The sequence below is a fragment of the Sinocyclocheilus anshuiensis genome, unplaced genomic scaffold, assembly GCF_001515605.1.
Source record: "Sinocyclocheilus anshuiensis isolate Anshui unplaced genomic scaffold, SAMN03320099.WGS_v1.1 scaffold747, whole genome shotgun sequence".
NCBI classification, from domain to species: Eukaryota; Metazoa; Chordata; class Actinopteri; order Cypriniformes; family Cyprinidae; genus Sinocyclocheilus; species Sinocyclocheilus anshuiensis.
Window position 1 is genome coordinate 6,019 of NW_015548225.1, and position 14,956 is coordinate 20,974.

General features: G+C 33.7%; 1 protein-coding gene across 1 annotated transcript in view; it reads left to right on the forward strand.

Moving 5' to 3' along the window:
- Positions 1–258: 258 nt before the first annotated feature.
- Positions 259–14,956, forward strand: part of LOC107654337 (polypeptide N-acetylgalactosaminyltransferase 18-like) — a gene marked incomplete at its 5' end in the record, with an annotated part of 51,165 nt that continues 36,467 nt past the window's right edge. Inside the window, 3 exons of the mRNA XM_016441374.1 lie at positions 259–358; positions 2,004–2,201; positions 3,555–3,669. Coding sequence (XP_016296860.1) covers positions 259–358; positions 2,004–2,201; positions 3,555–3,669 — 413 coding nt within the window. The remainder of the gene's footprint in view (positions 359–2,003; positions 2,202–3,554; positions 3,670–14,956) is intronic.

Consider the following 14,956-nt stretch of genomic DNA (forward strand, 5'->3'; position numbering starts at 1 on the left):
ATAAAATGATAAATTAATAATCAAATAAATAATGCATGGCTTGTACTTTTGAGTACTATTGAACTGCTCCGTTTCTTTGTGCATACAGTATCAGTATATTTCGTAAGCTGCTGAAGGGTGCTAGGTCAAGTGTGATGAATGAACTTCATGAATGTTGTATTGTTTGGTGTGAGAGCACACCTTCTCACTCAAGCAATGCATGCAGTTCCATATCCTGGTTCAGTATGGCTTCTCTGTTAAAGTGAACACGATTGACAGGCCCAAGAGTACTTATTGACACACACACACGCATACAGAGAGCTGCCTCTGCCCCTGTGGTGGCCCTGTTTGACGCCCACGTAGAGTTCAACACTGGCTGGTGGGTGATATGAGAACTCCGGCTATTCCTAGCGCTTCATAGCCAGACTGTTATTACTGCTTCTTTCAATTGAAATGGTCTAAAGGATCAGTGCACTTGTTCAAGCACTGACAGGAACTGAGGGGCATTTTTTTTCCCTGAAAAGATCTGAAGAAAAAAAAAGTCTAGTTCACTGCTTCAATTTTTCTCTTTTCTTCATGTTGCTCCAAACCTATATGAGTCTATTTCCTCCATGAAACATAAAATGATTTTTTAAGAATGCACACACTTCTTTTTTCCATAGTGCAAAAGACAAAAAAGGACAAAAATGCACCTTAAAAGTACTTCAAATTACTTCTGTACTATATTCAGTTTTTTTTAAATCTATATGAAGGCTTAATATGCAGCATATGCTGGAAAAACATGCCTTTTATGCAAAACTCCAAAATCGTAGGCCTACCTATACCAATTCACAGCAGTTTCCACCTGAAATGAACACTAGAAGATGTAAAACACCAACAACTTAAATTCCTTTTCACACAAATTATGGTTATGGCGAAGATTATTGGTTAATAAAGATTATTTTCACAAGATTCCTTACACAATACTATGTTGTGGCCTGAAACTATTTTATCATAATACACAATTTGCAAACTAATACATTTTAATGTTTGCATCACGTAATATGCTCCTTGTGTATGGCTTTTCTGATATAGTAAACTTGCTCGGTAGCGCACCTGGTATAGCTTTGCACCTGTGAAGTGGAGTGCTTGGGTATGAGTCCTGTGAAACATTATGCACCATAAAAGACCTCAGTACTTGTAGAAGCAAGCTGAATTAGCAAGTGTGCTTTTATCTCATGTTTACTTTTGTTAACACTATCGGTTTAGGGTAGGGTTTAGTGTAGGTGTTACGTTATTTTCAAATATGACAGAGCATTAACCTTTTAGTGCAATTCACTGGATATTTCTAAACTGCTGCCATATGTACATCAACCAACGTAATAAAACATTGCCAGATTCCCATTTATAATTTTTCAGATTGAAATGAATCTTTTAGTGCCACTCACTGGACATTTTACAAAGTGTCGCGGAATGTGTACCTTAATATCATTATGCAGAAATGTTGCCACAGGTGCATTTTATTTATTAATAATGTGAGGAACCGACTGAAACGTAAGTCATTATGCACTCAAAATCTTCATTTCTAACTTTTAAATTTCATTCACACTTCATTTTCAAACTTGGCAGTTCATTCTTGGAGGATCTATTCCTTTAACCTGGTCCTGTATAAACACAGATCATATAGATGCCCTTCATCATCAAAAGAAGTTCTGGATCTTAGAGTTGGCACACCATGGTTTCTCTCATAGCAATCTGACCCAGATATGTCAGTGCAATTTGAATAACACCCAGAATTTTTCTGCCTTTAATCAGCTTTAATGTGATTTTAAAGCCGTACAGTACTGCTCAATTTGCATCTCTCTAGAAGAATCAGTCCTAAAATAGTACTGAGGATGAGCTGACTGAATAGGCACTGTTTGTTATTTAATCTTGTTGAGAATGCACTGCCTGTTCAGCCTCACGTTTCATACTTAAAAAATGCCTTTTGTTTGGAACAAATCATGTTCACTGGGTGGTAAACAATTTTATTGTTATTTCTACAGGGCTGAGCCTATTCTCCAAAGGATCAAAGAAGACAGAACCAGAATTATATCTCCATCTTTTGACAATATCAAATACGACACATTTGAGATTGAAGAGTACCCACTCTCCGCTCAGGGCTTTGACTGGGAACTGTGGTGCCGGTATCTGAACCCACCAAAATCCTGGTGGAACTTGAACAACAGCTCTGCTCCAATCAGGTGTTTTGTTCAATTTATTAATTTGAGAATATTTATTGATTTATTTATGTTTGTTTGTAAATATTTGTATTTATTTAAATATCTTTATTTATTTAAAAATTGTTATTTGTTTGTTTGTTTGCATTTATTTAAATAAATCTCTTCACTTTATTTATAATTCATGATTTATTTATATTTTATTTGAAGCTTTTTTTTTTTTTAAATCTCATCCTTTATTTGTTTGTTTGATTGCATTTATTTAAATAAATCTCTTCACTTTATTTATTTATTTATTTTCAATTATTAATCTGTTTATGTTTGTAAATATTTTTATTTATTTAAATATCTTTATTTGTTTATTTAAAAATGGTTATTTATTTGTTTATGTGTTTGTTTGTTTGTTTGTTTGTTTGCATTTATTTAAATACATCTCTTCACTTTATTTATAACTCATGATTTATTTATCTTTAATTTAAAACTTATTTTTTTATTTAAATCTCATCCTTTATTTGTTTGTTTGTATTTATTTAAATAAATCTCTTCACTTTATTTATTTATTTATTTTTAATTATTAATCTGTTTATGTTTGTAAATATTTTTATTTATTTAAATATATTTATTTATTTAAAAATGGTTATTTATTTGTTTATGTGTTTGTTTGTTTGTTTGCATTTATTTAAATACATCTCCACTTTATTTATAACTCATGATTTATTTATCTTTAATTTAAAACTTGTTAATTTTTTTATTTAAATTTAATTCTTTATTTGTTTGTTTGTTTGCATTTATTTCAATAAATCTCTTCACTTTATTTATGTCATGATTTATTTATCTTTTATTTAAAGCTTATTTTTTTATTTAAATCTCATCCTTTATTTGTTTGTTTGTATTTATTTAAATAAATCTCTTCACTTTATTTATTTATTTATTTTCAATTATTAATCTGTTTATGTTTGTAAATATTTTTATTTATTTAAATATCTTTATTTATTTATTTAAAAATGGTTATTTATTTGTTTATGTGTTTGTTTGTTTGCATTTATCTAAGTAAATCTCTTCACTTTATTTATAACTCATGATTTATTTATCTTTAATTTAAAACTTGTTCATTTTTTATTTAAATTTCATTCTTTATTTGTTTGTTTGTTTGTATTCATTTAAATAAATCTCTTCACGTTATTTATTTATTTATTTATGTATTTATCTCTTTATTTAAATCTGTTTGTTTATGTATGTATGTATTTAATTATATAAATCTTGAGCTTTGTTTTGTTTGTTTTATTTAAATACATTTCTTCATTTATTTGTCTGATTTGGCTGATATTACAATAAATATATATTCAGTTAATGCAATTCTCTAATGTAAATCTCTAGGAGTCCAGCCCTGATTGGCTGCTTTGTGGTGGACAGGGAGTACTTCGCAGAGATCGGCCTGCTGGATGAAGGCATGGAGATTTACGGAGGAGAGAATGTGGAGCTGGGTGTGAGGGTGAGAAACTATGTCATTCTGAGCAGGCTATGGGGTAATGAGGATAATGGATTCACTCTTGAAGGATTAATGACTCTAATGGCCCTCCTTTCTTGGCAGGATAGTTCAAGTTGGCACCATTTACTGTATCTCTTGTCAAAACGCATTCTTTTGATCTGGTTGTAATTGTTATGCACTTTAAAAATGAGACAGCTTTTTTTCAGCATCTTGACGTCCAACATCAGTGTAAGTGGGGTTATTAAAACTACAACAATAATAACATGTTTTAAATAGTTTGAGATGAAGTAGAGCAAGGCAAGACACTTTTGAATTTAGGGCTGCTACTAACATTTTGTATTATTTTTTTCAATTAGTTGATTAATGCAATGATTATTTCCCTCAATTATTTCAACATTTTATCATAAAAAGTCTTTCTTTACAAATAAAAAATAAATGAAAGTGCCAAGAATTATAAGACATTTTCAGTACTGCAAATGTCCAGAAGTCCAACATACTGTAAACTCAGCACAAAAATGGCTAGTGCCAATTATATCTGGAAATGCACATTTATTATTGATCAATTATGAATCATTATTATGAATCAATTCAAATACATGTCAACTTTTCCTTTGGAAAACAAATCTTTCCCGACTAATGCTGTAAACTATACAGGGAACCCTCTTATTTGGTACACTGGTATAATATTAAATGTTAAAATTAACATTTTGTTAATTTTGTTGTAACATTTTGTTACAAACATTTAAATTGCACATAAGGTAGTTTTCATGAAAACCTGAAAGATTTATTCAAACATACATAATTATTATATTATATTATATTATATTATATTATATTATATTATATTATATTATATAAATATTGCACATGTCGACGCTTTCCATGCAAATTGACTTATTTACATAGTGGACGTTGTTGAATAAGATGTCAAGATGTCTTCATTTAAATTTTTATCCTTTATAACGGTATTCTTTTACCAGTGAATTGCTAGATTTAGCTTTGCAAAAATGTTCAGACCTTCTCTATTTTTACTGATTTACAAATCCAACATTGAAAAGTTCCTATCTGTTCCTTTTTTGGTTCCCAAAGCTCAGGCAGTACAGCCCTATATTTTGTATTATCCATTCATACTTTTGTTTTAACACTGCACCGGGTCTGTGCTGATGAAAAGCAGCCCCACGGCATGAAAACTACCACTTTCGCTGAAGGTAGGTGTTAGATTTGAGCAGTGTTAAATTTAGTGCACCACATTTGCTTCACATATTTCTTTTTCTGTGCCACCCTCCTCTACAGGCCGGTGTTATATAGGCTTCCTGATATGGTTGACTGGTGCACCTTTAGTCTGTTTTCAGATACTGAACTCTCAAAGCGAACATTGTCCTTTATGTGGCTGCTCTCACAAGTCTCCTGCTGTTTGTGCAAGGAGTTTTATAGGGCAACATTTTCTAGGCAACATCTGGGTGGTTTGATGCAGCTTTTCTTTATAATTGAAATAGAATTGCCCGCTGGGACACATAAACACTTGGATATTGTTGTCCTTACTTATGCATTTGGTTTACTTAATTTCTGACTTCATAGAATGACTCTTTAGTATTCATTTCACATATGCCCTTCAAACTCACAACTTGAATAATGACTCATTATGAACTGTAAACCCCAATATCCTGTGGGAGTTTTAGCCAGAAAATATGGTGGTTTTTAATTGATTCACATGCAGTTTTTTTTGAGAATTTAGTTTTAATCTGGAGGATATGGGGGCTGAATACATATTTCAGTTATTGTTTTTTTAATCAAGAATATTTTGTAGCATAAATAGTATCTTTTTAATTTTCAGTTTTCATTGCTAGGAATAAAAATACATCTGAGAGAAAAATGTCAGTGTAGGATTCATAATTAGGTAAAATGTATTAATAGTTTGAATATTTATGAGGTGCAGAGTATACTACCAGTCAAAAGTTTTTTTTGAAAGAAATCACTTATGCTCACCAAGGATTGTAATAACATTTCACAATATTAATGGTTTTGCCTTGGTGAGCAAAAGATACTATACTTCTTTCAAAAACATTGAAACATTCCAAACTTTTGACTGGTAGTGTATGTATTTAGGCTGGAAGATATTCATTTGGTTTGAGAACAGGGCACATCATAACCTTCCACCATTATAAATAATCTCATAAAATCCATCGCTCACTGAAGGCATATTTCAAAATAGCCTTCAATAAAACTCAGTGACCCTAATGTCAGTCGCACTTCAGACCCTGTTTACTTTCTTTTCCGTTTAAACTGCCGTTTCTTTGCTGGGTTATTTGTATGTGTCTTTGTCTTCGTCCCAGCACAGTCTTAATAAATGTGCCGTACCTGAGCAGAGAGCCATTATAATCCCTAAAGAAAGCCAATAATAACCTTCAAGCATACTGTGACCCCAAAAAGCATTTTCAAGGAACAGTTCACCCAAAATGAAAAATTGCTGAAAATGTACTCACCTTCAGGCCATATAAGATGTAGATGAGATTGTTTCAGAACAGATTTGGAGAAATTTAGCATTATATCACTTGCTCACCAATGGATCCTCTGCAGTGAATGGGTGCCGTCAGAATGAGACTCCAAACAGCTGATAAAAACTTCACAATAATCCACAACTAATACGCATGACTCCAGTCCATCAATTAACATCTTGTGAAGTAAATAGCGGTGCATTTGTAATAAACAAATCCATCATTAAGGCGCTTTTACTGTAAACCGTCGATTCTGACCATAATCCACCACAATAACGCTTCCTCCGTCCCCTGTTGTCCTCTCACACCAAAATACACTGACATATTTGTCTAAAACTGTTTTGGACTGTTTTTGCTTATAAACAGTGCTTTATCTGTGCATATTTGTCTCCTGATTCAGACGAGATGACTTCTTTTTTTTTTTTTACTGTAGAAAGCAATATTATAGATAGAAGACTCAAGAAGATTAGATAGATAGATAGATAGATAGATAGATAGATAGATAGATAGATAGACAGATAGATAGATAGAAGATTTAGATAAATGGAAAGTGAATTGTTCTGATTGCACTAGACGGCACACAGAGACACAGTGTGCTAGATTTGTTCATGTCTCTGTTTACACCAGATTATGGTAAAAGCAATGAAAAGACAGGCTGCTGCGAGAAGGCAGAGGTGCTTTAGGCGCTACTACCTCTTTCCTCACTTTACCCACAATTCCCAGTGGGTTTTATCTGTTTTTAGTATATTACGGCAGCACTACAATGAGATGGTGAGTTATGTGTGTGCAGATTAAAGTCTCAAGAGAGAAAGGCAATTTTCAGATCTACGCGCATCACTGTTTCAAATAAAAATAGTAGACTTTGTTTGCCGTTCTATATAGAGGTAGACGTACAATGTCCTCGATCAGCGTTAAATGCTAAGTGGGTGAGAAGCAAATGAATCACATGTCTGAAGCCTTCTGAGGTGATAAACGGAGATTAGAGCGTCGTGTGATAAAGCTCATGAAGCATTTATGCAATATGCAGATGGAGTCCTCTCACACACTGAATCACTTGAAGAAATAAAGGACATTATGTGGAACATGTAAGCGAATTATAGTGTACCAGAGATAAAAATAAATAGGCCGTGCAGAGATTTGATGGTTCAGTGTAAAACAACCAAAATTTACTATTGTGGCCTAAGCACTGGGTGGTTCTTATGAAATGGTGAGGAAATGTGATATTTCAGGTCCTGTTTCATCCCAAAATCACTAAAATAAGGAATAGTTATAGTTTGCATAAAGAAATGAAGCCTACTTTAGGACCATAAAGATTTTTTTTTAATTGTAAGATGACAGAACATTTAAGCACACATTAAACACATTCTTGCTGAATACCAATCATGAAGCTGAAGGTATTGATTTCTTTCAAAAAAATAAAAAATAAATCCCCCCACATTTCCCCCTGAATTCTCATGTATGTAATGCTGAAAAATTAGGGTTTCATTCATTCATTTGTTCATTCATTCATTTATTTTTAAATAGACATTTTTTTTTGTGGATTTGTTGGATTGATCTTGCATATACAGTATTACACAACAGTTTCGGTTCTCTGATTTGATTGGTTGAAAATGAAAATGAGGGATATATTTATTTATTTGCATTACAGTAAAAATATATTTCTTTATTCAAAATACATTTTCTCATTTTGTCATTTCATTATAGAGTTAAATATGACCTGGACCTGGAATTTGTGAGACCGGTATAATATAACAGTGAGTTTCGTTCCTCTAATTTGATTGGTCGAGTGGCTGATATTTTTAGTGTATCATAACTGATTTTTCTCTGTTGGAGTCCCTCTGCTTGCCCATTGATTTTTATTCTTCATGTAGTTCTACACTAGTCTACATGGATTCTGCTATTCTGCTGACTAATCACTGTTTGCTCACTAAAGCAAATCAAATGTCATCGATCCATTCAGGCTATCAGAGACCATTCTGCTCTTTGCTATGTAAACTCAAAGCATGCTTAGTATATACTCTCTTTTGGGATGGTGTGAGATAAAGGATGAAGGAAAATGAGAGCGTGTTGCTGGTATTTTTTCAGTAGGCCATGGTCTGAAGTGCATCAAGCAGCATTGTGTGAGGGCTCTTTCTGTCCTTATTTATCCAAAGGGAATGAGGCTTTGCACCTCAGACGTTGAAACAGATGGCCTTTTCTTGTCTGAAATAAAACATAGCTACCGTTAGCTACAATAAAGAGTCATGTCAGCACACACTGCTGTCTTAAGCGACTGTCTAGGACTGCTGGAGCATAATTGATTAATGTGATTTTACGTACATTCCCATTTCTCGTTGGTTTTGCTCAGTGGTTTTAACGGTGACTCAGATTCTCAGATGTGGATTGTTGACTTGCTACGCAGTAAGTTCACTGTGGAAAACTGAACATAGCGAGGTGACAGAAACTCTAAGTATTTATAGACTTGTCATCCAAGTCTTATTCATTAGAGGTTTGTAGGGTTGCAAATTAGATACAAAAATACTTTGTGCAAGCATGCACATCACAGTATGTTGGTGTTATCTTCAGCATTGATGCCAGATTTCTCTGCACTATCTATGAACTGACAGACAGACATCACTATTTTCCATTACTATTAGGGTTTTTTATTAACATAAATGATTAGTGCTCTAACAAGTAATTAGTTAATACATTACCAAATGATAATTGACATTCAACATGAGTAAATATATACAGATATAAAACACAAACTAGTAACACCAATTATGAATTAAGTTTCAGTGAATATCTTCACAGCCCTCTATGATGAGTTTACATCCATGATTATGTGAGTATTTTTGTGTAACTGAGCAACATTTTCTATTTTGAGATGATGAGGTTGTTGGGTTTGACAGCATCTGTCTGGGTAGAAATGCACAATTGAGTTTAGAGTTGCACAGCATCTCTTTTATTTCTTTAAGTAAAAGCAAGTCAGTTTATGAAGGCCAAATGTAGCCCTTGTGAATGGATAGTATGTGCGCCTTTCACAATGTTAAAATGAAAAAGTAATAAAAAGTTATGAAATGGCTTTAACATTTTTGTACTTGGGCATGTTTATGCATAAGCCCAAGCAATAATATGAGATCTCAATATGGATGATATATTCAGTATCTCAATGTCACTTACTTGATTAGTGGAGAAGTATCCTCAATGTAACAGAACTGGTCACATGTTCTGTTAAAAAAAAGATACATGAAAACATAAAGGTGAAAAGATATGATTGGTGCGAATCTATTTACAATTTGAAAGTTAATATTTCTAGACATTTTAAGAAGGTTATCAAGTACCTGTTGAGAGTGTTTTGGCAGTCTGTGTTGAATGGTTGAGATTCAGAAAATTAATAATGAGGTGGCTTTGAAATTATTTGTTGGCAGTTACAGATTTAAAAAACAAAAAGGCGTAAATAAAGAACCTTTTCAGGATGATATGGTTCTAAATAGAACTGTTACTATGTGTAAAGAACCTTTTAAAAAACAATTTGCCAGAGATACTATGCACAATATATGAGTATATGAATTTTCTATGCACATACTCAAACAACCCACTTACATTTGCCAAAATCTGCAGTATACAAAGACCACACTGCATGGAATACTGTTTCCCGCAATGCAGTGCACTCAAATTCAGTTTGTATTTCCAGAAAGACAAATGAACCACAGCAAGTAATATCAGCTGTGAATATTTAACACATTTTTTGGACACATATTTTAAAATACCTCCAAGAATTAAGAATTTTTATTCAAACTTGTTAAAAAAGCAAGTAATGAGGTCATGTGACAACAATGTAGCATTGTACTGTGTTGAATTAACATAAGTTCTTTAGCATGGTTTCTCGTTGTCAATCGCCACAATCGAATATTTATGTATAATGGCCACTAAAATGCATAATTTACATTGACATCTGTGCTAGTTTCGTGTATCTCATGTGACTCCACAGTGCCTTTCCTCTCACGTAAAAAAATAAATCAATATTTCATGGCCACTTATTTATTTCCTTGGAAAGTAGTTGTATAATAAGCAGGATAATGTACAGTCAGACAGTCATAATCACAAAAATAAACCCTGAAGCTGAGGTGCTGACTGGTCATTATCCCTTAGTTTCACATGCTATTTAAAAAAAAAACAGCAGCCAATATTCAGTGTGTACACTAATGCTCTATTTCAGACATGGCCATTGTTTCACTAGCAGTTGATTTTGCCACTCTTGCTATCCCAAACATCTCTCCGTAATGTGAGGTGAGCACGCTTCACGGAAATAGAGCACCCTTGAACAAATGTTTGCACCAGGAAATGAATGACATTTGGGTTCATTTGAACCAGTGTACTCTCCAATCAGTGTCATCACAGCAGAACAAATTCAAGCATTTGGATGATCATTTGAGAGTAAATGTTAGCACACCGGAGGCTAAAAAAACAGCAAGACGAAAGTTAGTACCGACAAATGGCAGGGCTGCTCTAGTTTCGGGAAACCGCGAGTGTCCGTAGGAGGATTGGCAGGCAGAAAAGAGGGATAAAAGCAGGCGGTCACACATTCACACATATATACGCACATACTTGAGAAACAGACATTTTTAAACCACCCACTACTCAGTTCAGTGCACATGTACTCACGGTAGAGCAGTGACTGTCAAACATTGAGTTTGACAAGGGTAAATTATACAAGGAGTAAATATCAGGGCAGTGCGACTGCTAATGCACGCCACGGTCAACAATGACAATAAACCATGACAACAGCAATCCCACCCACGCAGAGAATTTTGGTTCGCCTCTTTTCTTTCAATTTAACAACTGCCACTTAAGTATATAGTAGTAAGTGCTTTTAATTGCATCCAAGCTGGTTATCCTTGGACCTTTTGCTTTCAGACATCTCCAAGGGAGTGAATTTTATGTGCCGTGTGCTGTTTCCAAGTTTGCATATCATTGGTGTGCCATTGTCATAGAAACTGCTGATTTCATTGAAGGGTTACTCATAATTGACTCAAAACAAGGTCCAATTCTGTTGCAGCTTATAACTGTAGCCTGGTGCGATTTTAGATTTGAACTGACTGACTCTTTTCGCCCCGTTCAAGCACCTCATAGAGCCACTTACCGAAGCGCTACACGAGTCAAGGCAGGTGCTCTCACAACGGAGAGTGATTGGCGTGTGCTTGACCAGATCTCCTGTTCTCTTAAGTGTGTGTTCACACTGACAGCGATTAAATCGCTCAAGGTCAGCGAGTTACTGCTCTGCCGCATGCTACTGTAATAGGCGTTCACACTCGATCGCTGTGTCTGACTGAAGCAGGCAGCGGATCGCTTTTCGACACTCCCACAAGATTTGCTGCATCGTGACTGCTCATTTGCATACATTACTGGTAAAAGTTTGGAATAATACGACTTTATGCTTTCAAAAAAGATGTCATTCACCAAGGACTTTTAATTTAGTTATTTAATAAAAAATACAGTAACGGTAATAAAAAAGTAATAATGTGAAATATTACAGTTTAAAATAATTGTTTTTTAATTATATATATTTTAAAATGTAATTTATGCTTGTGATGGCAAAGCTGAATTTCTGAATGATCCTTTAGAAATCATTCTAATATACTGATTTGCTGCTCCTTTTTTATCAATTATTATTTGTGCTCAGTTATTAATAATGTTTCCTATTTTTATCAATGTTCAGAATATTTTTTTTTTTGTGGAAAATACTTTTCCCCCCAGAATTCTTTGAATAGAACATTGAAAAGAACAGCATTAACTGAAAATATAAGACTTTTGTAAGAATATAAATTTCTTGACTGTCACTTTTGATCAAATTAATGTGTCCTTGTTGAATACATTTTAATTTCTTTTTTTCTTTTTTAAAAAAGCTTACTTTAAAAAAAAGCTTACTTAAAAAATGCAACTGAATCAAGAGTCATATAAAAAAAAAGAACCAAATCTTACCAAATCAACATTTTAGAATGATTTCTGACGGCTCATGTGACACTGAAGACTGGAGTAATTATGCTGAAAATTCAGCATTACTGTACATCACAGGAATAAATTACATTTAAAAAATGTATTCAAATAGAAAACATTATTTTAAATTGTAATATTATTTTACAATATTACTGTTTTTACTGTATTTTTGACCAAATAAATGCAGCCTTGGTGAGCAGAAGAGACTTCGGTAACACTTTACTTGAAGGGGTGTGCATAAGACTGACATGACACCTTCATAATCATGACATGACAAGTCATGAATATGAAGGAGGTTTTATGCATGTTTATGACAACTGTCATTAAGTGTCATTCGCTCAGTTATGTCATTTTTAATGCAAATATGACATTATTTGACCTAACCCTACCCCTACCCTTACCCCTAACCATAGCCCATAACAAAGACATCTCAAACAATGTCATCTTTGCATTAAAAATTACATAACTGAGTGAATGACACTTAATGACAGTTGTCATAAACATGCATAAAAAACCTTCATATTCATGACATGTGTCATGTCATGATTATGTAGGTGTCATGTCATGATTATGAAGGTGTCATGTCAGTCTTATGCACACCCCTTCAAGTAAAGTGTAACCGAGACTTCTTTAGAAAAGTTAGAAAAACAAAGTCTTAATTATTCCAAACTTGATAGTGTCAATTTTCAACCTTTTTGAATCTGCAACAGTTGCTCATGTTTCTGGGAATTGCCAAATATCATTGAAAATGAATGACTTTGTGTGGCTTCAAATGGCTGTCGGAGTGAACGCTTCCTTAAAAGTGAGCAATACATTGATAGGGAGTCCTGTTTGAGCTATAATGACAGCTTCATCTTCCTCCCCACAGTGAGAGCAGAGTGCACCTGCTGGAGTGAAGCATATATCGGGCATCCTTGATAGCTTCTCCCGCTCAGCCTCATAATACACTCGACACAATCTTGATATCTTTCCTCTGGCTTCAAAGTGAAGTCCTGACCTCTCTGATTGTCATATTTTTCCACAGACTGTGGTTGCTGAAAATTGGCTGACCATAACAGTGCCTTCAGAATGCAGTTCTCATCTTGACAGAGCAATGGAAGTTTTGTCTACATATAGATAGTAGTTGGGTGCATATTTTATTGTTGCTGTAAGAGCTCTTTGCCCTGTGCAACTTTATAATTTTTTAAGACAATATAGTGTAGCTTTTCACCAATGCACTCTTGTGTTTTGGACAGGTCCTCAGCTTAGGATACTACTGTGCTGTTGTCCCCAACATAGTTTTTAAGACTTCATTGGTCAACCAACCTGTTCAACTAAGTTGAATATTGTTGCTAGATGCTGAGTAGTATAAGCCAGAATTCACACTTTTTTTTTTCTTTCAGCAGGACATATACATGAAAGCTCAGTATTAACACTTACCTGGCTGCCTATGGAGGTGTCATTTTGAGGCATCATTCTTTAAATATGTGACCTGCTCAGTAACAGATGAATCCAAAATGGTTGGTAAACTGAGAAAAATATCTATTATTAAAAACAAATGCAGATAATATTCATTAAGCAAAATGTCACTTATGTACACCTTTAAATTTTTTGTTTTACTTTGAATTACATTTTAAATGACTACTGTATGCTTTAATAATATTTTGTCATGCTTTAAAGAAGTACACTTATTTTAATGTGTTGTCTAAAAATACCATTACATATGTAATGTATAATTTTAACTGTAGTGTATTGTTCAATATTACATTTAAAGGTAATATATTTCAAATGTATTAAATTGCAACTTTATCATTACAAATGTGTCATTACAAATATATTAAATGCATGACATACAGGTTTCAATAGAAAATACATTCAATTATGTTTTAGTTTATCTTAAATGCTTGTCAGTACATTTGACAGTACGCTAACCATATTTCAGAGACATAATTATGAAATTACACAAAGATGTTGTTAAGTATTAATTAAGTTTTGAGTTTCACTTTCAAGCCTTACTTAAGGGGGTCAAAAATCAATTCAGGCAATTGCATTTAATATGCATTTAATAGTTTTAAATTATCATACATTTTAATTTAATTGCACTTAAGTATTCTTTTGGTAATAAGTACTCTTTTTAAAAGTATGCTAAAATGTGCCTGCCTTTTCCACAAATGTATAATTTGTTAAATATTAAAGGGTTAGTTCACCCAAAAAATGAAAATTAGCCAATGTTTTACTCAAGCCATCCTAGGTGAATATGACTTTTTTCTTTCAGGCGAATCCAGTCAAGAGTTATATAAAAAATTGTCCTTGCTCTTCCAAGCTTTATAATGGGAGTGTTTTTTTTTTTTTTTTCAAAAGTCCAAAAGAAGTCAAATAAAGTGCCAAAAGTCCAAAAGAAGTCAAGTGCACATCCATAATAAAACGGGCCGGGGGGTGAATAAAGGCCTCCTGTAGCGAATCAATGCATTTTTGTGAGAAAAATATTCCATATTTAAAACGTTATAAACACTTTTCTCTCACTTCTCCTGACTGTCGTACGCGGAAGCCATTCCGGCGGATGACGTAGGACGTATGTGCACCTCTGAGATATGCTAGTCTCATGAGTTTGTTTACAGGAGCAAAAGAAGCAAAGTTTCCTTACATTAGCAAAGGTAAGTCTCCTCTTGGCTTACATCAAAATCCTCTGACATTTTTCTTTACAAATCCTCATTTTGTGCTTCTAATTCGTGACCAGCGTTTTGTTTAGCTGTCTCTCCGTTGCGCTTCCGCGTTCTTTACTAATCTCCGGCGCGTGTGCTATGCATACGTCCTACGTCATCCGCTGGAATGTCTTC